Source organism: Cebidichthys violaceus, unplaced genomic scaffold (assembly GCF_023349555.1).
Source record: "Cebidichthys violaceus isolate CVI_PGR_0920_01 unplaced genomic scaffold, fCebVio1.0.p SCAF_4, whole genome shotgun sequence".
NCBI lineage: Eukaryota > Metazoa > Chordata > Actinopteri > Perciformes > Stichaeidae > Cebidichthys > Cebidichthys violaceus.
In genome coordinates, this window is record NW_027176594.1 from 12,840,361 (window position 1) to 12,867,172 (window position 26,812).

General features: G+C 38.2%; 1 protein-coding gene across 2 annotated transcripts in view; it reads left to right on the forward strand.

The window, feature by feature from the left end:
- Positions 1-2,007: 2,007 nt before the first annotated feature.
- Positions 2,008-26,812, forward strand: part of LOC137885393 (glycine receptor subunit beta-like) — a 40,658-nt gene continuing 15,853 nt past the window's right edge. The window contains exons 1-8 of one of the 2 annotated variants that reach the window (XM_068727641.1): positions 2,008-2,125; positions 7,644-7,767; positions 18,574-18,680; positions 21,010-21,077; positions 21,336-21,562; positions 22,215-22,297; positions 25,153-25,290; positions 25,741-25,893. In XM_068727641.1, the coding sequence (XP_068583742.1) occupies positions 2,107-2,125; positions 7,644-7,767; positions 18,574-18,680; positions 21,010-21,077; positions 21,336-21,562; positions 22,215-22,297; positions 25,153-25,290; positions 25,741-25,893 (919 nt within the window). In that variant the 5' untranslated portion in view covers positions 2,008-2,106. Of the gene's footprint in view, positions 2,126-7,643; positions 7,768-11,263; positions 11,312-18,573; positions 18,681-21,009; positions 21,078-21,335; positions 21,563-22,214; positions 22,298-25,152; positions 25,291-25,740; positions 25,894-26,812 lie in introns of those variants that run through there. The other variant, XM_068727642.1, reaches the window with a different exon arrangement.

Sequence of the window (26,812 nt, forward strand, 5' to 3'; positions counted from 1 at the left end):
ATGTGGAGAGAAGGACTTTTAATAAAAAATAAACAAGCTAGGCATAGGTGGAAGGTTCTATAACTGGACAATGTGCTTTTCATCAAATAGATCATTTATATTTAAAGTAGGATTAGAAAAACATAGTTTTGACATAAACGGGATACTTTAAGGTAGCACCATCAGTCCAATATTTTTCCAATATTGAAGTTTCCCTACGAAACGGATGAGCGACACAAAGTCGATGCAAAGTTTGAGTTGCATCTCAATCATGTTTTCCTTTAATAAATCTAAAGAAAGCTTCTATTTGATGGTGTGGTCCATGCTAGTTAATAGACTGACGTTTCGACGTGCGTCTTCAAGAAAGTCAAACAAATCACACAGATCAACATTCTCTTAAATAACATTCTCTTTAATAACTGATTCAACACAGGCTGGAAAAAAGAGGAGACAACAAGCCGCATGTTGGTAGGATTGTTTGGTGACCGTGGCTAAGTGGAGCGCAGGGCTGTCTTTCAATCAGAGGATCAGAGGTTCGATCCCCGGCTCCTGCTCCACTAGTCTCATGTCAATGTGTCCTTGAGCAAGACAACACCCCAAAAATTGCTCCCGTAGCTGTGCCTACGGTATATAGATAAATACTGAATTGTAAGTTGCTTTGGATAAAAGCGTCTGCTAAATGACTGTAATGTAATGATTCACAATTATACAGTGTTGGGACTTCCCCATTTGGCTGAAATATAGGAGAGGCCTACCTGGCATTTCAAAAGCCTAAAGTGGTTTAACATCACTGTGTGAGATGTCGGTCAAACCAAACACTGGTACCTCATTGGATGACGCCACAGGAAGTCTCTGTGACACGGCCATGACGTCACCAAGGCCGTGTCACCTCAACTCTGGGCCATCCCGTCCGACTCATTTTGGATGAAAGAAGGGGACAAAACAATGTTGGTTTTAAAAAAAAAAAATCTAGGTTATGGTCTAAACTTGGTTGGACAAATGATAGACATTTTTGGATCCCGAGGGAGAAAACGAATAACTTGCCCTGTGCTCCGCCACTTTAACCTGCAGAATGATATGAAGGAAGCCTCTATTGTGTTTTATTCCCTGTTAGATAATCACGGCCTCGCTGCCATTGTGGCGTATTTCATGACATGATTACTTATCTGAAAATGTCCGCCTTCTCACTCCCCCCTTTTTTTCCTCTTTCCTCTGCCATTGTTAAGTCTCGCGTGGAGTAATAACTCACGAGACTATGCCGCCATCTTGCTCCTGCTCTTTCTCCTTTGTCCCCCCCCCTTCATCAACACACCCACACACTCCTCACCACATGATTGTTTGTTGCTTTTAGGTAGTATGCTTGTAGTTGTATAATAGACGTTTGTTGATTTATTTTATTGGTTTTAATCAGCATTGTTAAGTAAATAAACTGTTATATTTTAAGGAGTGGTTTCTGTGATTATTTTGTGCATATGTGTTGTAATAATAGAGCCTGTGCTCATATTCAAACCTTTATGATTCACTCTGAATGTGGAATAGTACTTTGACTATTGACATTGTGAGTGAACACACATTTTGAGACTTTTATCTACAGTGTGGTTATTGATACCAGGGTGGTGCCCCATTATTGGTAATATATGTTAATAAGCCTATTCATATTCATACTTTTCATATTACTGATTTAGTTTTCATACTTGCTAATAACAAACACGCTCCTGCCAGATCCCAACAACATCATATAGTAATAAATAGAGACAAGGAGAAGCAAATATATAAATAGCTCATTTCTGACATTACATCAGTAACCACGTCCCTATAAATGTATCAACAATATAGGTAAGAATAATACAGTTCTTGGTAGCTATGGTGATGGTTTACATACTATTAATGAAGAACTTTCAGTAATTCTGTTAATAAGAGAGAAGAGTCAATAGTACTGTGCTGCTTTCCCCTTGGCAGGCCCAGAGGAAGGAGAAAAGGATGATAAATCAGTGCACATAAAGGAACACACACACAGGACAGCACAGCAGAGAGAGAGGGGGAGAGAGGGGGAGAGAGAGAGGACATACAGTCAGGCTACAGCGTCTCAGTGACTAACCACGGACTCCCTGTACTGCAGTAGAAATAATGATTCGGCACTCTAGAGGTAAGAATCAAAGAAATATGCAATGTCACTTTCCGTCTCTTACTGGTCTATGCATCGTGCGGTGGAGTGTGTGTGTGTGTGTGTGTGTGTGTGTGTGTGTGTGTGCAGGAAAGAGAGAGAGAAAGCAATACAGATCTTGTTACCTCAGACTGAAGGACAATTCCTAGGGTTTTGCTGTCCTGTGCTTCAGTGCATGTGAGTGTAAGAGCCTATTTTGTGCCTATGTGTGTGGAGTGCATTACATTTAAATGACTTGTCACAGTTTTCCTGCTATGAGAAAGAGTCTGAATGTCTGTGTGTGACAATTCTGCTTTATTAAGCTGTGTCATTGAATCTTGACAGTGAATTCTAATGCCGCAGTCCAGCCCCCCCTCCTCCTCCAACCCACACACTCTCTGGTCCCCTCTCTGTCCCTCTCTCTATCCCGCTAGCTTCTCTCACTATGATTCTGCAAGTCGGGGTAATAGGCTGTACAAACATATTGCCCTAACCAGAGCAAACGTTGCGTTTAGTACAGACTTTTGCACAGTAAATGAAGTAACAAAAGGTGTAAGAGGTCCTGTGTTCATATTGAGCATATTGAACGAGACAGTGATTTATGTTTAGCCACCATCTAGAGGGTAAATGCGCAACATAAAAGTTATAAAGACCATTCCCTCTTTGGTTCCCATTCCAAAATCTTAATACTGAATTGCAGTGTTGGAAAAATTATGTATTATTTCAACTCAACTAACTTACACTAATAATAAACTAAAACAATATTACTCAGGTTAAACCAAGGCCAAAACAACAACAAAAATAATCTGTCTGCTGGCTAACACTAAATGACATGTCAGGAGACCGAGGACAGTACAACGCTGCTGTCAAACTGCCGTAAACGCAAGCATTTTAAAATGTCCGAAGGTGATGGATGGACCAGTAAGCAGCAGACACACCGCAGGCTGAACCGCTGAACCCATGACTCCAGCCAGTCAGAAAGAGGCAACACAATTCACAGCAGATCATCAAAAAAAAAGACTCCCAAAAACACAACCACACAAAACACAATCACATTTCAAAATCCCGCTGGGGCCGTAATAGGTGGGGGTTGGGTGAATCTTATGTAAATCAGCTGTATTGGCCAAGTATGTTCACACATACGTATGTACACATATACTTACATCCATAAATATTGAATAGATACACTGTACACAGACTGGATGGATGTACAGTATTTGTAAAGATGATGCCTAAGATTATGTGTAAATATTTCTTTATACTTTATATTCAGTGTGTAGGATTTATTCAAGTGACAAATGAGTGGTACAAAATAAAACAAAAACAAATTGTGCATTAAAAACTCTCCAAAGAAATAATATATATATATATATATATATATATATATATATATATATACAGTATATATATATATATATATATATATATATATACAGTATATATATATATATATATATATATATATATATATATATATATATATACAGTATATATATATATATATATATATATATATATATATATATATATATATACAGTATATATATATATATATATATATATATATATATATATATATATACATGATCTATAATGGCAGCAGTGAATATTTTATTGTAAGAAGTTAGTTTGAATAATGGCATAATGGCTGAAGTGCCCTTAAAATTTGATTGAGCATTGTAATGGTCCCTTAGTCTTGAGTCTCAAATATGCATCTAAAAGGGCCAGGGTTTAACAAGCCATCCAAGTGGTCATGTCCACGCAAGGCAATGTCGCACTTTCTACAAAGTTTTATACACCTTATAATTCTGCCAAGAACATACCTGTTTACTGCAGTCTGTCGGTTGTATTGTTCAATGCCACGTCCGTACGCACTGTCAAGATGAGAGGATACGTTCCTTTTTCCCAGTAAGCATAACTTGATGGCATTATCTACATGTGATGCACAACTCTGGTGTTTTTCCAGCTGTTCTGAAAGATGTTTCAAGTCTTTAAATCCATTTGCTGTCCAGACAGTTAACTAACTTTTCCTTTTGAACCACTCTTTTTTATATATATATATATATATTTATTAGTGCTGGGCAACGATTACAATTTTGAATCACGATTAATTGCATGATTTTTATACGATTAAACGCATTGTTATGCGCACTTGTATTTTAAAAGTACTGCTATATGAACAAAAGTGCAATAACATTTGGTTTGCAAACACTTTAAACAAATAAGGTGCTTTTTTAACAGCAGTATTCCTTTTACACAGTACCAGTTATAATACAGTTATAATGATTCTGATATTAGATATTCAGCCGGTGTTCACAACTCTATTTTCATGTGTGTAATAGATGCAATTTGAAATATACACCTTGAAAACTGCAAACCTATCTATGTCATGTTTTTTTATGTTTGTTAAATTCTCAGTAGTGATAACTAAATGATATGCTTGTTATACATATTCCAAACAAAAAACTTTAAAAAATCTAATATGTGTGGTATTTGTTATAAATGTACGTTGGTACATAGCGGGTGATAAGAAGCTGTACATGAAGGGACTTAGGACCCAGGGGATGTAGGTGAAGCATGGAATGTGGAGGGAGTCTGTACCTGCATGTGGAGTTATGCTAATAAAGAGGTGCAGTTAAGAGCAGTTTGTTCTCACGTGCTTATATGTTTATTTAAAAACACAACAATATGTATTTTGATATTGTCACGTTTGATCATGTAACAAGATGATCGTAATAAAAAAACTGTGTTAACACTCGATAAAATAATTCTCGGCATTAATTAATTGATGCGTTAACGCGATATTAACACGTTATCTTGCCCAACACTAATATATATATATATATTTTCCTTCTTGAGATATGATGAAGTCATCCAGTCGATGTTGTCCCAAACATTTTATTTTTCAATTTTTGCGCCAGGAGTAAAGTGCTAAATCATTAAATATCCACACGAGTCATCACTACTGTTGTAACATTAACGTAAGTACAGTATCAGTCCCTCTTTAGCTAGCTAGCAAGACGTGTACAACCTTGCACCATTAAAATCAACCAATGGGATGCCCCTAGAGGCCCTGGCTACCAGGCCCCACTCACGATCCAAAAGTTCACGTTGAATGAGCGCAGACATGCGCATACAGTTTTTCGGTCCAGAGCTACAGGTGCAGTAGGGCTAGTTCTTCCAGACACAAAGGCATAAAGACAAAGTTACACACACTACAAAGCAATATGTTTCTAGAGAAGAGATTTCATTCAGAATATGATTAAAAATTGCAAGAATTTTATATAGTAGTCAAAGATGAGTTTGCCATTATTGTGTCTGAAATAGAGAAAAGCCTATAACTATAACTATTTCTGTACAACAGCACATTCTGGTGGGGTCGTGCTCCACGGGCTCCAAATGTAAAAATGCAGACAATTTGATGTGTCTAGAGAGCGCAACACCAAGGCTGCCATCCACTGCGCCATCTTGCATGCGTTGAAAGGAGCTTATTTCATGATTTTTTTCTCTCGACTCTCCCGTTACTTTAAAAAAATGTTTTAACAATTATAAATATTATTATTGATTACATTTTTACTGTTACACAAATGTTCAGACATCAACAGAAACAAACAGTTATGAAGTGTCTAGGCATATGGCTGTACCAGCTAAAGCGTAGTTTGTACTCGTCATAGTGAAGCTGGCACGAAGCGTGTGTGCCAGAAAATTACATAATCACTACTGACGCGTGGTGCGGAAGTGGTTGTAGCACTTGATTGGGCACCTCTGAATTTTTTTAACTTTGCGAGTTTTGTAACTAATCTTACTGATTTGCTCTTACAGTGTGCTGAATTAACATAATCATATGACATGGTGAAATAACCTTTGGGTCCAATAATTGAGGACTGCTTTAATGTAATATCCTATTCATTTTGAAAAAGTAACAACTAATGGGGAAACTCCCGCCGACCAATGGTGTTACCTCATGGGTCCCTTACTCATTGACAGACTTTTGTGAAGCCAAGAAAAGCCACAAAAAAACCCTAATGAGATTAATAATATGGTAACACCACCATATCATAACACTCATATTTTTGACAACATTCAAACTACAATGGCTAAGCTGCAATATGTAATTAATAATTGCAACCCCTGTCCATGATTAGAACACATAATGAATAGCAACATTGTTATACATGTGACATGAGCAAATAAATTAAAACATTTACATTGCATTACAATTATTTTACATGTGCTAAATTGGGGGAGAACAATCCGATGCATACTAACAACACAAACACCACCACAATTACTTAGACTCAGAAGCAGGAATTCCTGCCTCACAACACACAAATTAACTACACAAAACATTACAATCCTGCTGCATCGGTTAAAATTTCCGTGAGCTGGAATGAGCTAGAAACATAAAACTTGGCCCAATAACTGGAATGATTTGCAAGTGCTTCTTAAGGAATGTTACTCCAATTGGCCACAAAGTAGCACTGTAATTACCAACCCACAAATATGTTATTTGAAAGACCACACCTTCACATTGTAAGTCAGATTGTTATGAATTTTGTCTCAAATATCCAGCTTAATGTGCTCTACTAAAACTCAGATTTTATAAATCCGTAAATTTTGCACCATTTTTGAATTTTTTGAAATCTTTTCCATGAATGGTTAGGAGTATTTCAAAACTGTTTGCATTAAATACATGAAAAGACTCACTAAATTAAAAATGTCCGACTTCTGGTTGGGCGGAGCTGATGAAAGCCAATGGGAAATACGTCAGAAATCATGAGAGCAATGCGTGTACCTAATTTCTTAAATGTCTGAATTGAATATCTTGAACTATGTCCCAACTAAGGCTTTCCACACATTAGGGGGTGGAGCCCGCTAAACACACATGAACCCAAACACTGTATATTCTCACAATCTTTTTTTGTAAGAAATAATTACTAGTTTGAACATGGGTGCAAAGATTCATGAGTTTTTGTAAATCCTTAAGTCCTCAAACATGGGTCACAAAAATGAAAAGTAATTTAACATGGCTTGCGGGCGAAAACATATCGATGTAACATGTTGATGAGTGCAATGATCCCAACAAATTCTGTGAATTTCCCTCTTGGAGGAATCACAAAGAATTCCATACCCATAAAACATCGGATTTGTTGGAGGATTAGAATCAGAATCAGAACCATTTATTGCCAAGGAAGTTTGCACCTACAAGGAATTGGTCATGGTGGAAGGTGCATAACATTAAATAATAGCAAACAAACAATAACATCAAACAATCAAGACAGTGCAAGAAATAGAAATAGAAACATATTCAAATTTACAATAGAATATAAAGTAAAGTGCACAATAAACAGATAACAGGACTGTAAACAAGTGAAATGTAAGAGAAATGTTAAAAGTTTCGAGTGTGTTTACATAAAGAAACAGGGATGAGCAGGGGATTGTCTGGTAGGAAAATTGTCCTGGGGATGATAGAGTCAGTGAGGGTCCTGGGCTTTGTTTATCTTTGTTTACTCTGTTTTAGGTACCATGGCTGCTGGATTCAGGCCGATGATCTTGCTACTGTTGCTGTTGTGTTGTTGGAAACTGACCATAGGCAAAGAAGGAAAATCCAAGGGAAAGAAAGGCAAACAAGTCGTCTGTCCTTCGTAAGTAAATATACTGTATTCTCCAAATTCATCCTTTCTCAATATGCTGCCATTACTAGCAACATTATCCTCACACCAGGTCACATTATCCAGATATATATATTTTTTTTAAAGTGCAAGTACATTACATATGCTTTGTTATTCTTTGTGCACTTAATAATTCTACCAATACTGAGAGAAATGTTTTTAACAATTTGTATTGTTATTTTGTTTTATGATAATATGCATAATGTTCATGTTTTTGCTGTAGACACATAATGTTTGTGTTGCATCCGTTTTTAGAACACTCTGCACTCTTGTTACATTTTTACTTGACTTATTCTAATAATTAGATATGGTTCAAAAATGGAACGTGAACAGTTGCAACAACAACAGACATGTCAATACCATTCTGGCATTGCCATGTCTGGCGTCACCAAATGAATATTGCCAAGTATTGCAGTATAACAGATAGATAGTTCTTGATTCGGGATTTAGTAATAGGAATGGTACCAAAAAAAATGTGAATGAATGTTGGAGTCGGGTGACTGGTGGGAGAGTCTGAGGGCCTCTGGTGGATGGATGGTGAATGGAAGTGGGAATGTGGCTGGAAGGAGGAATAACAAGGCACAGGTTGTGACAAATTTGTAAAGCACTTTTAGAAACATGGGTTACAAAGTGCTTCACAAATCCATAAAAACAACATAAACATGTAGTGATACTGGGTTCTGACCATTTTTTTGCTCAACAGAAGGAAGCAGCATAATTGCCAACTAATCCTTAAACTGCAGGCAGCAGCAAGTGGGTTCATGGTCACCTCAGTTGGTTTTATTCAGTCTTAAGAAGGACTGAGACCAATCACACGTGTGTTTCATCATGACAATGTATGCAGCATGTCTGTAAATGCACAACCAGTCATATGTCTTGGCATGATAGAGACATGTTTCAACAGCTCCATACAACATATCCAGCAAGTGTGTTGATGTTGGGACAAACTGTCATTGATTTATGGCTGAATTTGCGCTTGTCCCATGCAAGTTGTAGGAAGCGTCGATAACCCATCCCAATGAAACAGAAACTCTCTGCTGAGTGGAATGATGCCTCCCTCTAGTGTGTAGGACAAATGGATAATGGGTTATGAAGGTGGGCTGGGATACAGTTAGGGGGTAGGGATAACCAACACTGATGAAACAGGATCGCTCGCCTGAGCGGGATGATTTCTCCCACAAGTGTCTACGACAAACAGCCACAGCAAAGTCGTTCTACGAAAACTCAAGATTTTAATAACTTTTCATTTTTTTTTTTCGTTTAAAATGTAGTGATCAAATTAATTCTGTAGGAGAAGTTTGTTAAGGTACACCGCATGTGAAAGGCAAAAAATGACCTAAAATATATAATCAAAATGGACGACTTCCTGTTGGGTTCATGGTACCTCCAAGAGGCTCTTTTGTACGTCTCCACATGTTACATATGCCTACCAAATTTCACACAGCTACGTGAAAGTGAAAGATGGAGGGCTTTTAGTGGGCGATATTGGGCCATTTTGTCACACTCAAGCACGAGTCCCGTAAAATATATTATTTTCACCAGTGCCAAGAAGTTTGGTGAGTTTTGGAGCACCTTTAGGCCTTAAAAAAGGCACTTAATTGGGAACATTAGATTAAGAAAAATAATAGTTTCAATAGGGCCTTCGTGTGCTCTGGCCCTCGCAGCTTTGGGCACGTCAAGGGTTCTGGCAGGATGCAGATTGACACGGCCGTGCACTTCTGTGACCATCAGACACTGCATGCATGAGTTAGACATTATTTCCTGCGTTGACCAGCAGCATCACCAGGTCATTTTGCCGGGGCTTAAGCCTTGAATGTTTATAGTACAGTCAAGTTACAGAGACCGCCATGCCACTGCAATGCTGTTCCATGAAACCTCAAAAGCATTGCAATTTAGTATTTTTAAGGTCTTTAGATTGTCCTGACCAAATTATAAGTCAATCTGATTAATTTTGAGTGCCTGTAAATGGCATAAAATACACATGAAATACACACAAAATTCGAAATGGCCACGGAACCGGAGTTCCCTAATATCTCAAAACCTATACTAATGAGAATATGAATATGAGAGTGATCTGGTTAACCTGCCAAAAGTAGTAAGCCAAAGTGTGGCGAATGGAACTTCCTCTTACCAGTAGATGACACAATGTCTATGATGTAAATTAGTCATGTTGATTTCTTAAGGCCATTGCTATCATCAAATGTGAAATTTGATCTGATCATGTGGAGTCAAGTTATAACTGTTTCTTTTTTCATGTCAAAACATTGAAATTTGTCGCGCTCCTGCGGTAACCCAGTTTACCAAAAAGGTAAGAGTTTCGTTTAACACAGCTTGATGAAGGTCACCTATTATAGAATATTTTTTCGTGGCTCTTAAACACAAGTATGGGTCCCCAGTTTGTCTACTGGCCCCCAAAGTGTCTCAAGCAAAGAACGCTACTTGTTGCCTGTATGAACCAACAGAAAAGTATAGTGTAACTTAGCTTCATCATCTGAGGATGTGAAACCCTAGTGGATTCATTTCAGTCTTTAGTTTTTTTAGGTATTTTTACTGAAATGTCCTCACAACAACAGGAAAACTCAATCTCAACGAGGGTCCAAACTGAAGCTCTGGATGGATCTACACTGTCTCTGTGACCCAATTTCAAACTTGGAAGCTGTAAGTTTTGCCATTTTTATGTTGTTTTAGTTACTGTTTATTTAGCAGACTCTTCACCTGTTGATGTTAGCATGCTGCGCTGCTAATGCGGCTAGCTTCGATTGTAGGTCCACAGGCTGAAGTAATGAAGTAGTAGTAGTAATACAGAGAGAGACTGTGTGGACATTAAGTCTCATATGAAGCCAGTTAAAGAAACAGTAGTAGGTTGGATGTGGGTAACTGTTCTTTCCCATGTTGCCTTTTTGTGAAACTGCACAATAGTGTAATAAAACTGGCTGTAGCGACCAGCTGGACAGTGTGTGTAAAGCTACTAGGATCGTAATGATTCACAGACACAATGTATTTTTAGTGACACACTGTAGCAGCACCGTACCAGTTCTAGTGAAATAGTCAGCAGCCCTCGGTTTCTGTGGTCATGGTCTCACTTATTCGCAGTCGATCGTTATTTGCACCTTATACTGACTAAAAGGTTTTGGTGTACAAATATCAGTTACACTCCTAGTCAAATGCTCTGTGTACTTAATTTCTTCCTCTATACTTGATAAAACAAATGTATGCTTTTTTACACTGTTTCTAGCTGTTGATATAACTACACATGTAAGATGATGATGTTGTAGTAAACTTTAACTTTCCTCTTGTCACACTTACTGTCATACACCTTGATGTCATTACATTGCAGTATGTCTATGTAATGTTAGCTGAATCTGCTATGTTTTACAGGCGATCCGAGCGACCTGATGCTCGGTCCTCAAGCTCCTGTCCGATGAGGTGCTCCTGAACCCAGCAGACTCTCCTCACAGTATGAGAAACCATCAGAGAAGACACGCTAGGATGACCATTGACCTGAGAGCTCCATCTGGTATTATTATGTTATTAGACAAATATAACCTGTTCTTTAATGTAATTGCTCTATTTAAACGTGATATGAAAAACGTATTTTACTTAATGCATGCAGAAGGGTAAAAAAACCTGGTCCATTTAACACCCTGACTATGAAAATGTAATGCTTTACTATAGGTAATAAATACTGACTGTGAGCAACACAACACATTTATCTGTTTCAGTCAAACTTTATTTGAGTAGACAGATGACAATATGAATTATACCATATGCTCTACAGCATGGGTAACTAATAGGCAGACCACGGTGCGGGTCCAGATCCAGATGTCATTGTATCCGGACCTGGACATAAAACCGATAATTGAAAAGTATTACATTTCGAAGGAGTGCTTCTATTTTAACCGTCGCAGATTTTTTAGCCTTTATGACACTCGTTCAACACTCCAGGAAACACACAGATTAATTGCATGTGTTGTAAATCCTCTCACGTGATGCTACTCAGCCAATCAAATATGTGTACTGACGATACCAGAGCCTTTATCCAAAAATGGACAGACTCTTGTATTTTCATTCTTCTCATGGGCAGTTCAAAACCACTGTATGTCATATGTTCAGAAACTGGTGATTATTAAAAGTGTCATAGTGAATACGAGACAATGCATTACATTACATTATTACATTACAGTCATTTAGCAGACGCTTTTATCCAAAGCGACTTACAATAAGTGCATTCAACATTGCACAAATCTTTTGTGCAAACGTACCCACTCAAATCACATCAGATTAAATTAAAACTGCAGGGAAAGGACAATTCAGTTAAATTAATTTTTCTAAAAGTGAAGTACTTTATTTTAAATTGAAATGTACTTTATTTTTTAAAAGATGCACAAATCTTCAAAAGCTTTCTTAATGTATTTCATTTTTAAATCCAGCACTTTATTTACTATTTACAGTATATTATTTATAATCATTCAGTTCAATTAGAAAACCGACAATAAATATTGTTGAGATGTTATCAAATTGAACTTTCTTTGTTTGAACTTTTACTTGTTGACTACATACAGACATTGATACAACTACTAGGTTACTTCAATATATGGCACTAAATCAAGTAAGTAAATCAACTTATTATTGTGATGGTTCTCTAACTGGATCTTGTTGAATTTTATTTGAATACCCCTGCTCTACACTAATTTCAAAGTGTTTCAAACATAATTTGCAGCTTTGAAACATTTCACAGCATCAATAAGGCAATAACTGTCTGACCGTATAACCGTCTCACTTTTATATAAGATCGGTAATTCCACCGTCAATTCTTTTGACATATTGCCTCATTTCGATAAGTGTAACTGGTCTGACATAGTGTGTAGTCATGATAACATGGGGACAGCCCCTACACTAATCAATATACCATTAATATCCCAGTGACCACACACATGTGGGGCCCAAATGGGTTGCACCTGGGCTGATATGTGCTGCCCATCTGGGCTACCCAACTGGGGCCTAGCCAATTTTGTCCTCGGTTTACAATGGAGGCCCCACAAGGGTTACCATATTTGTCTGCTTGGGTTACAGTATTTTACAGTAAACCCTTAAATACAATTGAACCTACTCCGGATATGTGCACAGTTTTAAGTACAAAAGTAATGACTTTTAAGACCTTTTTGATACCCTTAAAATGACAAATTAATACCATTGCTGCGGGCCTGCAGAATAAGAAAATCAACAAACCAGATTTTACCATGTGTTGATATAGGGACAAACTCACTAGACCAAGTTTAATGCCTCCCCTCCTACAATTCTACACGTTTTATTTTTAGACCTTGAATGTCACTATATTTAAGACTTTTTAATGATCCATGGGGACCCTCCTACTAACCTACTAAATGGGTGTTTAAAAGTTAACTAAAATGTAGCTGAAACAAGCCCAATAGTATTGTTCTCAGGCTTTATTTTCCATGAAAAATATCTTTTTTCCTCCTAAAATCACAAATTGTCGTTTTATGTCCTTCTGTATGTACAGATAAAACAAATAAAAGAAATTGTGTTCATAGTGTGTTATGAATATGAACCATAGCAGTAAATTTGTGGGCCATAATACCAAAACAGTGAGCTGAGAAATGTTATAATACTCTGTAGAGCTGAGGGGAACTGTAGTCATGTGATCCATTGTTGATATAACAGACACAGGGCCACTGGAGCTGAGTGGTAGAGCTGTGTCCTTGAACAAGACACTTAACCCCAAATTGGTTAGCTCCGGTAAGCCGTGCCTGCGGTGTATAAATGAGTATGATAGATCCTGATGGGCAAGTGGCACCTTGCATGGTAGCCCCTGCCATCAGTGTATTAATGGGTGTGAATGAGTGAATCAAATGTAGTGTTAAAGTGTTTGAGTGGTCGGAAGACTAGAAAAGCACTATACAAGTACAAGTCCATTCACCATCCATTTACTATTTACAATAAAAATATGAATTATAGCAACTTTAAAACATGTGACTGATTGATTTTCTCATTTCACTCATGAACTATTTATTGGGAAGTTAGACTGTTATTAAATATTAAATACAAAATTGACTGCCTCACATCAACGTGAAACATTCACAGTGATACTGCACTAAGGAGGCGGTTACACTGAAAATAACTAAGCGGCCACAATAAGTATAACACAGCGCCCAGATGGTTATACATTTTTGACTCTCTCATTGCGAAGCACTAAATGCTTAGACATGTATTTGTTTAACATGGACCTGTTATAAAAACTGTGTTATTATATATTTTTTAAATATACATTTTAGCCAAATCTCAGGTATGTTTTGTTTTTTCAACCGTTAATTTCTGATAGCGTAGAAACTTGATAGATTTTGTCACTGAAAACCATGTCCTCCAGTGTGAAACCATAACCTGATTTTAAATGGAGCCAACACTTTTGAAAACGTGCAACTTTTACTTTGAAGATGAGCTGTCTCTGTTTCTGGCACTCGATTTCCTTTACTACATTTTCATTATTAAAGGTGGATAATGGAACAAACTGATGTTTTGGTGCGCAGAGTTTCACGTAGCAGAATACATGTGCATTAACACAAGTAGACCAATGAGATATTAGGTAATACCCCTAAACTGACAGTGTTCATTATACAACATGAACAATGGAAAATGAATAATACTTTGTGCACAGTCCCAGCGCACCCCGTTTTTCCAGAGCCACCAGGGCTGCTCGATTGTAGTGTTCTTTACGGGCTCTGTTTATATATTAGTCGTTTTGCACCAGCAGTCAATTCACCAGGGGGCAACTGAACAGTCACACGGTGAACTCGGCATATTCTCTCTGTGTTAGCGTGAGTTTCCACGGGTTCTCCGGCTTTCTCCCACAGTTCAAAGACCTGCAGCTTTGGTTAATTGATGCTTCTTAATTGCCCATAGGTATGAATGTAAGTGTGAATGGTTGTCAGCCCTGTGCGACCTGTCCAGGGTGTGTAGCCTGCCTTCGCCCAATGTCAGCTGGCACCCACTCCAGCTCCTGAATAAGATTAGCGGTTACAGATAATGGATAGATGGATATTTAAAAGTTCCCTCAGCGGTTGGCTTTGTCGATCATTTTGTCCTGTAGCACAATATCATTTCATTTTCATTTAGAAAAGCCTATGCAACACCTTTGACATGGGCCTCGTTGGTGTAGATGCAATTTGAGTTGAAGAATCACAAGATCAATGGAATAAACTGTGCGTTCCAGAATATTTTAATAAACTGGTCCAAGTGGCATACATAGAACCATTCTGAGATCTCCAATAGGCACTGGTGGTGTTTCTGGCTGGGGCGATTAATGTGACAACTGTTGCAGATCCCCTCCCAATACCACTACAATATGAAGGAACTGGAGAAAGACTAAGGGCTGACAATTGTCAGCACACTTTTTTTTGTGTGTGTTTTGTCTCTGATCATGTCAGCTCTTGTAAGTTGCTAGAAGGGGGATGTGTCAGAGATGTCCGGACCAACAGAGATAGAGGAGGATGTTGGAGGTGTCCAGACAGGAGAAGATTAAGAAGGGGTGCGAATGAACTACACAAAACAACACAATTTATTAGAGAGCCGGGTCATCTTTCAATTGGGGTATCGGTGGTTCAATCCCCGGCTCCTCCCGTCTATGTCGATGTGCACACGTTGACCAAATCGCTTCCGAAGGCCGTGCCATCTGTTTGAATTATTTAGTGCTAGTGGGCAGGTGGCACCTTGCATGGTAGCCCCTGGTACCATGCAAGGTGCCACAGGAGTGTCTTGTTCAGGTAGTACCTTCTTTGTATTATTCCCAACATTTATTATGTCCAACAATGTCTCATCACTTTCAGGCCTGGCATACAGAAAAATAATCAATCAGCAGTTAGGACCCTTCACTCTCATTTTAAACGGTTGATAGAATGAAAAATTCAGCTATTTGAGGTTTAATTCATAATTAATCTCTGTATTTGTGTCTGTATCTCTCTGTGTGTTATTCCCAGTTATGGCAACAATGACTGACATTTTCAGACAGAAACACAGGTAATTGTGATTACCTGATAAAAGCCATATCAGTTTCTGCTTGTTTCTGATTGGTGCATTGCTCTTAAGCTCTTTTTGGGACCTTTCTCTGTACTTTTTAAATTTCTAACAGATTTAAACCTATAGATAGTTTCAGATGTATAACTTCTTCTGTCTCTCTCTCTCTCACACACACACACACACACACACACACACACACACACACACACACACACACTGACAGGCACGCTTTCATTCAACTTTATAATATTAAGCTTCTCTCTATCAAATTTGCCTATTGGTATGATCGATCAGAAACCTATATTAAGCTTGTTTCTCTCTTAACCTTGTATTAAACTTTTAAAAATATTGTGCTTTTAATCGTCATTTCTTAAAAATGTTCAGCCCTTTTAAATAATCCATCTTATCTTCCAGCTTTTCCAGGAATGACTTTAAGGTCTTAGCTTCTTTAGGCAATGCATCAACCAGGTAACAGCAGCTCACAGTGGTGGCTGAATTTTCAAAAGCCTGAAATGGTAATAGGAGTTTATGGGGAGCGCTGGATTTAAAAAATAAAAGACACCAGTTGGTTTACCAGGAGGCCCAGACGTAGCTGGTTTTTCCAAATATAAGCCCCCAGTAAAAAGACATTTCTTCTGGGACCCTGCACAAGGATTCATTTTCAAAATAATAGCCCAAATGATAAAATTAGTTTACCGTGGCCTGGACAAGGCTGGATTCCAAAATATGGCTGTAACCTTGTGCACAGCACACTGACTATAATCCTGCAGGCTTCATATTCATCTAATTATTCTTCTTCCGTATGAATTTTCGTCACACTACTCTCGGAGTAGGAACAGCCATACCATAGCGTCAATTTTAAATGATTACAACAAACAAGCTATTGTAACTCGACTGTAGTTGGTCAAGTCTGCCCCAAACTTGACATGCTTCATAACAGTCCAGGCCTGAGGACATCTACATGCCATCGTTGACTCATGAGTCATATCACCATCTACTGGCAACAGGAAATCAGAGTTATGTGACAAACTGTATCCAATTTACATTGAATTTTGATTGTGTGATCTCCACTTGATACAGAGCAACACAATTTATGTTAAGCGCATGTATAACTTCAGCAATACCGATCAATAATCAATAAACAGCTATTTTAGACTACAATAACAAGCAGCTAGGACCGCTACAACTGCAATAAACAAGCATAAAGACGAACAAGCAAGCATGTGTATGGCATGTGTGGGCGCATGTGTGCGGGTGTGTGTGAAAAGGAGCAAGATGAAGCGGAATGGCGGAGGTGACCACGTTAGTGGCTGCGTCATGTGAAAGTCCCTGATGGCGGACGGGAGAACGAAAGTTAACAAAGAGATAAGAATCAACGTGGTTTCCACGTCTGTGATAATGGCATGGAGTCATCGTGAGTCTATGAGGTGTATGTGTGGATGGCTATAGGAGTGTGTGTGTCGGTGTAGGCGTGGGTGAGTAAAAAGTGAGAGAAAAAAGCCTTCAAAGCAAAGAGCATTCTAACTGGGGCTGAAAGACACAATAGCAGTTCTTTATGCGCAATCTTGGGTTCGTTGGCCATGGCCCTGGTCCTTGAACTGGTCCTTGAACTGATAAAATGCACTGAAGCTAACACAAGCAGGGGCCTACAGCATGGGACAACTCAATCAATGTCAAAGTGATAAACACTTCAGCAAGTCCAATAATTGAGGTAGTCTCAACAGAGCATTAAACAGGACTCAGCAGTTCGTCAAATTCACAACACACAGAAAAGCTTACAGTACAATAAGGCTTATGGTAAACACACCATCATTAACCTATCCCAGCCCAGACAGGAACTCTCCTGAGTTTCTGTGGACCTCGTCCAACAGGAAGCCAGGATCTGAATTCAAACTAAATCTCACACTCAGGTGAGACCTGCAAAATCTGACTGAAGAGTTTTGGCTTTGTCCAATTGGTTAGACTTCTGGCTTTCCATGTCGGCCTCTGTGTTTAGGCTTTCAATTCCACATGAAGGCCTTTCTTTCTCACCTACGTGGTGAGGTCCCAACATAATTAAAAAAACACTGAAGGCTATGCCCTGGCTTCAAATATATGAATACAAATTCAACCATTACATGAGGCAGCGCTGGGTAAAAGGACTCTAACAGTAATATTGGAGGAAACATGGCATCATGTATGGTAAACCCAGTGTTCTACTAACTCTCTGTTTTTGAGAGATTTCTGTTGAAAAAATCTGACTCATTTTCTTATCAAATGTCCAAATTTAGTGAGTCGCAGCACTCCTTCTGTAGGGAGTGTGGGATGGTTTAGGCTGCTAGTAAAAACAATTACAAAATGCTGGGTCCAGAGTTCTTCCATCGCCCTTCTTGTCAACGTATTCAACTCTATCTGCTTATTGGAAAAAAATTGCTTTGACTCTTAGACTTTATACTGACAAATTATGTAATTTATTTAAAAAGCGTCTTGATGAGGTCTAGTGGTAATGTCCTTATTTGGAAGCCACTGTGGCATATTTGATTTTGGCTTCTTTCTGTTTCCAGGTTTGCTATTTTTCAGTTAGTGCTTTGCTAAGTTGTTGGGCACCTTATGATAATATTTTGTCAAATGCACTTCACCCTGTTATACTCATTAATTTTCCTTGTTTGCAGTAATTCCACATGTATCCAGCATTTTTGTGAAAAAAAGCTTCCTATACTTCCAGTGTTTAAAATTTGGATGTTAATTATTTTCATTCCAATTTTACAGCCAGTTGTCCCCAGAAGACTTGGCCCAGGTCCCTCCTAACTCCACCTCCAACATCTTGAACCGTCTGATGGTCAGTTATGACCCAAGAATAAGGCCTAACTTTCAAGGTAATGCCACAAACTATACAGGTAAGTAGTGACAAACATTTTGTTTTTGGAAAGATGGTGGCCACACAGGACTAAATAGTATGTCTGTGTGTTCATCCAGATTCATAATATATGTTTCATTAAAGGATGGGTACTGAGTTATTTCAAATCTGGGTACATGACTGTTAGAAAAATTCACTCGAGGCCAATGTAAAAATCATTAATCATTTATTCTTGCAAGAAGGAGACAGAGATATTTATACTGCAGATAACACACAAGTGCACTGACAGAGTAATTTGCATATGTTCTGGACACTTTACAGATAACACACTTTTGGACAATTAATTCTGTTAAAGGGTCACATTATCCTAATCGGAAAACATCATGGTTGCAAATCAGCTTACGTATGCAATGACGTCTTCTACAGATTTATGTCGCAAATAGCCTAAGACAACCAGCTGAAATACTCATTTAAGAAAGATAGCTGTGATACCTAATCAAAAACACAGCTGAGACAGTCTAGTGTGAACAGAGGTTCACGAGGGCACAGACTTTATGGAGCCTTGTATTTTAAAAAAGAACAGATCATTCTAAAACTTATTTTTCTCCAACAATGACTATTGTTTTAAGACTCAAACCACTTCAAGTTTACCTCTCTATCATCTGTTGCTGTCTGCCTGTCTTTCTCTCGCTAAAGAGTTCTTACCAACACATTCTCATCACACTGACGATTGGTTGGGACGTTTAGTATTACTTTTTACCGCACCAGGTAGCCTAGCGTGTCAAACTTGGTTGCAGTAAACACGCAGTTAATGTGAATTCAAAGAAAAACACTTGCTTAGGTAGAGGCAAGAAATCACTTAGTAAGGTTTAGGAAAAAACTCATGGTTGGGCTTAAAAGAAGTGGCAATGCAATACTGATGCCTCTATATGACCTACATAAGTAAACAAGACCATCATAGAGTAGAAGCTATTCATGGATGGCACATTTCTATGTTGTTATTCTTAATACTTATTACTTATTAATTTGTGCCAAGGGGTCGTATGCCAACAAAATCACCCAGGCTCACCAGAACATCCTTCAGCCCAGCAGGAGCTCCAGCAGTGATGAGCCCAATGCGGATAGACCCAAATCCGTATCCGCTGTGGTTGGAGCTCTCTCCGGAGGTGGAGAGCAATACCAGTATCGGGTAGTGGGTCTAAATCCGTGCTCCTACTCTTACTCGTACGAGTAAAACTACTTTTCAACAATGTGAAGTTGACTTCTTGCCAGTTGAGCCTAATAAGGAACCCAGCTGCAACCATAACCCGTTGCACAAGCAGGTTAAATCCATCGTTTAATGCCACCTGCGTGTCTGCCTGGCATTCTCTGTCAGGGTTTTTGCCAGTGAATTGAACACCCGGCGTAACGTTAGTGATTGTCCGCTCAAATGAGAGTGGGTGTTGATGAGTATTAAGTTAGCAGTAATTTTATAGCAAGTTGTGAATGTAGCATTGCAGTGTGTGTTCAGTTTACATGTCGGTGAGTAAATTCTACAACCTCAAGAACCATGAGGAGACCCAGAATAAGTGTTTTAAGTTTTGTTCAGCTTTTCTTATTTTTAATATTTCTTTTAACGGTTTTATTGATAGCACATTTATTGACATCCCCACTGCAAATCATGCTGTGTTTGTATCAGAAAAACAATTTGTTTAAATGCTAAAATGTCAGCAACGGCATCTTGTTCTACATTTAATTTGTTAGAACTGTAATGGTGTAATTTAGTACCCCTATCAATACATCAACAATATCAATTGGCAAGTGCCCAAATGTAAGTATTTTTACTTTAATTATAAATATATATAGTAATTTATGTAGTTACCACATATGGTTGCAACATAACAATACCATATAAACATTCATCATCTAGATATTTTATATGTATGTATAAACAATTGCTTTATATTTCATATGAACTTATATCTTCATATATGCAGATGATGTATGTATGTGATAACAATATTTCACCTTATATGTAACATATATGGCAACATCACTCTTGATATAGGGGCATATATGTCATATCTTACATTCCCGTTTGGGCTAATAGATCCTTGTGACTCCTTGTAGCAGAAAAGCTAGAGGAAAGCGTGTGTTTCCAAACCGCTGTAGCTTCACACTGGAAGATGGGGCACTTTCAAGTGCTACCACTGTTTGTACTTTCAGTGTATCCATGTGGAATTTCCTCCTGGAGAAGGTATTTCCTCAAATGTATACATTAAGTCATTAGCATCTGATCAGGACAGATATATGTCTGTTTTACATGGAATAGAACGGTCTGGTTTCATATTACTTCTTGTGTGTTTCAGGTATCCCAGTTGAGTCCCGGGTGAACATCTTCATAAACAGCTTTGGGTCCATCCAGGAGACCACTATGGTGACACATACACCACAGACACACTTAGTGGTTTTTTAAAAAACAATTTGGTTTAAACTTATAAATAATGTTTTCTTAATTTGGGTAAACCAAACGTTTTACAGTGGTTAAAACATGGTAATAATATTACTAGTATTAATAACATTGTAGTAATAGCAGTAGATGTACAAGTAGTATTGTGAGTGGCAACAGAATAATTAGCAGGAGCAGCAGGGAACATGGTGACATTTATCAATGCAACATCTTGTCTCGCTACAGGACTACAGAGTCAACATATTTCTCCGTCAGAGATGGAATGACCCTCGCCTACGACTTCCTACTGACTTTAAGAGTGACTCCCTTACTATTGATCCCAACATGTTCCAGTGTTTGTGGAAACCAGACCTTTTCTTTGCCAATGAGAAAAACGCAAACTTCCACGATGTCACGCAGGACAACATTCTGCTCTTCATCTTCCGGAACGGAGATATCTTAATCAGTATGAGGTACGCACACATATTTTTTTTAGATTTTGTTATCAATCCCCAGGACCCGTGACTTACTTTGTAACGTTTTTGCTTGAAGCAGATTTGATATATAATAGTTATAATAATCAATATCAAAATATGTAACAGTTGTTAAAAACTCAAATATGAATCAATCATAAACCAATTAATTTGTATAAGAAGGGAGTCTTATTGTTGATAAATTGGTTTGAGTGTCAAGATCGGCCCCAAGTTGTTGTATCTTCTCTGCTGTGAGTCTATCCAGGCACGTGTCCAACCACCTAGTGACCTGGAAGAAGTTTATGAGTTCAAACTAAAATTCAAGGTTAAAGATTTTTTCGTCATCATTGTTATTATCGCATTTCAGTTTCTATCATCTTTCCATCGTAATCTGAAACATCCTTCATGCTTTAAATAGCTTCACTCCCAGCCACAGAGTCGCTGCTTTTGCATTTAACCGCTGGTGTCTTTCATAATTACCACATGTCAATGTTGGTGTGTTGGTTGGTGGGTCCACAACTTTGGTCCAGAATAAAATATCAATATCTAAAACAACTATGGAAAGGATTGCCATGGAATTTGACTCCTATTCTCTTAACTTTTCACCTCATGCTATCATCAGGTCAAAATGTGTGTGTGTTTCTGTGTGCAGGCTGTCGGTGACTCTGTCTTGTCCCTTGGATCTTACACTCTTCCCAATGGACACACAGCTGTGTAAGATGCAGCTGGAGAGTTGTGAGTACACACACACACCCACACACACACACACACACACACACACACACACACACACACACACACAATTTGACATTCACAGGTAGTAAAACAGCTATTAAAGTAAATTGTAACCATTCTAAAAGTCAGGATAAGGGCCATTGATTACTTTGACACCTGGCTGATGTAAACCAAGTTAGATTTCCTGTCTTACAGAAAAACTGGCCACCTTTCACAGTCATCCTACAATAAATCACCAGCACGTCAGTGTCTCTCTGCAAATGGGATTGTGTTTCATGAACAGTGAATTTATCTGAAAAACATGACAGTATGCAGGTGTTACAGTAGTTTCCCATTTCTTTCTGCCACTTTGCTGCTGCAGGGCACTTTATACCTTGCATGAATGCCAAAAGATCAGAGCTAGCATTAAAAGCAGTCACTTCTCCAGTACAATGACATTAAATACAAAAAGTATCTTGGGGTCATGCTCTTAATGCAACAGGAAGTTGGCCATTTTTAATTTTGTGTGAATTTCTTGAGTATTTTTGTCCATTTCCACGTGCTATACTCTAATGAACTTCTCCAAGGGAATTCTTCAGATTGACTGCAAAATGTGTTAGTACTATCTAAAGACCTTTTTGATGAAAGGTTATTAAAAGTGAGAGGTTTCATGGAACGTGGTTACCGCAGCCATTTAACACAATTTTCCATTAAAAAACAAGTTGTTGTAACTCAATTGTACTTGAGTACAATGGTAAATTTGTTTTGAAAAACAAAAAACCTTAACCCAACAGGATTTCAGCTATTTTGAATTAACTGCACAATTATGGTGATTTTGCCATTTAGAGGCCCTGCACTTTAACATCCACTACAAGAGATTTATTGCGATCAACTTCAAATTTGTTCAGTAGAATCTAAAACCATTTGCCATGAAAAGTTATTAAAAGTTTCAGTTTTTATGGAAAGGCAAGAAATGACGTGGCGGCGAAAAAAGTGCCTTTCGCCAAAACACAGGAAGTTGTTAGGCGGACGTTGTCCAAATTTGCTCCAAAGTTTTCATGCTTCATAACAGTCCTAGCGCCATCTACTGGCAACAGGAATTTATACGTGTGCTTTTATAATGTAATGACCTCCTCCTTGCAGATTAATCAGATCCATCTGAACTTTGGTCAGAGAACCTTAAGACTCCTGATGGTGAAAATTGTGACTTCTTGTTAAATTTCGTAGCCTTGGCGGTGGCGTGAATTTCAATGCTTCAGCATGAAAAAAGAACTGTAACTTTACTCCACATGGTCATATAGCACCCCGTACAATATTTCAACAAAGCAGCCCTTGTGGTATGCGTCACCTAGATGTACAAAATTTGATAGGTACATGGAGACTTAAAATCTCTCTTGGGGAGAACATGCTCTCAACCCATTTTTAAGTTTACCATTTTGAATTTGGTGTTATTTCTTTGTTGGTGTTGTATTTTTGGTCATTTCCAGGTGCTGTACTTTACTGAACTCATCCTAGAGACTTAACTCCATGAACTTCAAATTCGGCCAGTCCAATCTAAAGACCTTTGCTTTGAAAAGTTGTTCAAAGTTTGAGCTTTCATGGAATGGTGTTGCCATGTAGTTTTTTAATTGAATTTAAATGTAACTCAAATTCACTTGCTCAAATCTTCCTCAACTTGACATGCTTCATAACAGTCCAGACCTGATGACATCTATATGCCAAACATGACTGATAGTCTTAGCACCACGTTCTGGTAACATGAAGTCAGCATTATGTGACCAACATCATTCGATTCACAATAAATTTACAATGTTTGGTCTACACTTGATACAGAACAACATAATGCATGTTTAGCATATGTTCTATAGCTCGACATGGTGGAAACAGGAAGTGGTGGAAAAAAGCTTCACATCATTCCCAGCACCATACACTCCACACAGGAAAAAAAACATCTAACTCATGCGTGCAGTGTCCGATGGTCAGGGAAGTGCACAACCGTTTCAAACGTGTTTCCCGTTAATACAAATTTTGAGCGTTATTACAAGATTTTACTGTTGAATGCAATATTACATGGAAGTGTTCTCTGAAAATACAACGTGCCTTGGCCTCTGACAGCATGGCGCTTTCAGTAGGGAAGATTCTATGAGGTCTCAGTTAGGTGTGCTTTCCTGTTTACTTTTGGCATTCAATAGTTTTATTAAAAATCACAATTTGTACAAGCTTCAAATGGCTTTTTTCCAAAGGCTTTAATACAGTCAATAACAGTTATTAAATGTAAAATATCGATAGGGTTGGAGTGGGTGAAGACAGAGAATCTGTTGTACGGTCTGTCACCAATATGTAGCAACAGGAAAACAAAGTTTAAAAAACTGAGAAAAGGGCAAAACATCCATCCATTATCTGTAACCCCTTATCTTATAGGGTCGTGGGGGCTGAAGCTAATCCCAGCTGACATTAAGGCGAAGACAGGGTACATCCTGGACAGGACGGCAGGCTATCAAGAGTGCTGTTACATAGAGACAGACAACCATTCACGCTCACATTCACATTCACGGGCATCAATTAACCCAACCTGCATGTCTTTGGACTGTGGAAGCTTGAGAACCCAAGCAAGCTGACATGGGGGAGAACATGCAAACTCCAAACAAAATGGCTGGTCAGACTGCATTTCCTCTCGCTGTGAGGCATGAGTGCTAACTATCACACCACCATGCCAAAGGGCAAAACAAAGAGAGTTTAAAAATAAATTAAAAAAATTATTTAAAAAATCTTAGCATATACTGTTCAGAAAATGTGTGTTTTAAAACTAATGTGTTGTGTGGCAAAAGTGTTGATGCTGAATATAAAGAGTATTCATTTTCATTTTTATGTTTTAGTTGGCTATACCACCAGTGATCTGGTGTTCATGTGGCAGTCTGACCCAGTTCAGATGGATGAAATTGCTCTCCCTCAGTTCGACATTAAACAAGAGGACATAAAATATGGAAACTGCACAAAATACTATCAAGGAACAGGTTAGTATTTATTAATCATATCATTATAACCATTAACATAAGCCTGCATTTCGCCACTACAAGCAAACGGTTAACCATATACTGCTTTAACTGTTACATTCATATTTTATAATTTATTTATATTACATTTTATTTTTTATTTAACATTTCAGAATTTTGCTATATTACTGGAAGGTAATACGTTAAGACTTAAGCATTAAATGCAGTATTTAAAAACATTGCATGCAAAACTATTCATAGTGCTGCATTTAAAAAAAGATATATATGCAAATGACACAGTCAAAATGTGTTTTATAGTCTCTATCTTGATTGGCTCAGTATGTAGTAAAGGGGAGTTAAGGGAACATATGAGGTTAGTCTTCTACAAGCTCCATCGTCTAGTAGTTTAGCTTTTGACTAATCCACCAAAGAGATTGTTGTATGCATTACTCCTTCTCTGTCTGTTTCCAGGATACTACACCTGCGTTGAAGTGATCTTTACATTGCGTCGGCAGGTTGGTTTCTACTTGATGGGAGTTTATGCGCCAACTCTGTTGATTGTCGTTTTGTCCTGGTTATCATTCTGGATCAATCCTGATGCCTCAGCTGCGAGGGTGCCATTGGGTGAGTACCACAAATATACATTTGACATGCTGTTTTTGCATCAATTTGCTTTCAAGTATGCAATATTCAAATATTTACAGAAGTTATGCACAGTCACAGGTAGGTTTTTTTTTAAAGCTTTGGCTTTTTAAAGATCGTAACAGTGAATACAGACCTGGCTTTACAGGAACAGTGTTGTTCCTTTATTTCCTTGTCTTCATTCTTGATGGCCAGGTGATGTGGTAGTTCACTTTACACTGTAATCTGTAGGTTTTAGCTTCTAGGTCAATCTTTTTAACCAGTTTTTTGCTGCTGAACCTGTTCGACATCTTGGATTTGTCCTACAAATGCATATTGAGCCACTTTTGTCGATCTTGTTTTTTTGTAGATAATAATTATTCAGGGGTGCAGTTAGTGACCGTGTGGGCTCCGTGGTAATTCTGACAGCTTGGGCCCTCATAAAAAATAATTTTGTGTCTGTGTTGCCTGTCAAAAGGATTGTCATCTTGTCTTTGTGGACAAAGTAAACAAAGGTAATTAAAGCTGCAAGCAGCATTGATCGGGCCCTCGCAACTTCACGCACGTCGAGGGTACTTGCAGGACTCTGGTTGACGCGGCCATGCATTTCTGTGACCATCATACATTGCGTGCACGAGTTAAACAGTATTTCCTGGTACTGGCAGGACTCTGGTTGACGCGGCCATGCATTTCTGTGACAATCATAAACTGCGTGCACGAGTTAAACTATATTTCCTGCCTCAACCAGCAGCGTAGCAAGATCATGTTGCCAGGTCTTAAGCCTCATATGTTTTGAGTGTACCTCCGATACAATCATAAATGTAAGCCTGTTAAGATCATTAAGAAACTGAATATGTGTGAATGTGTTTCAGTGTTTATAAAATAACAGACCGTCAGTTTACTGAGATGGGGTTCAACTCCC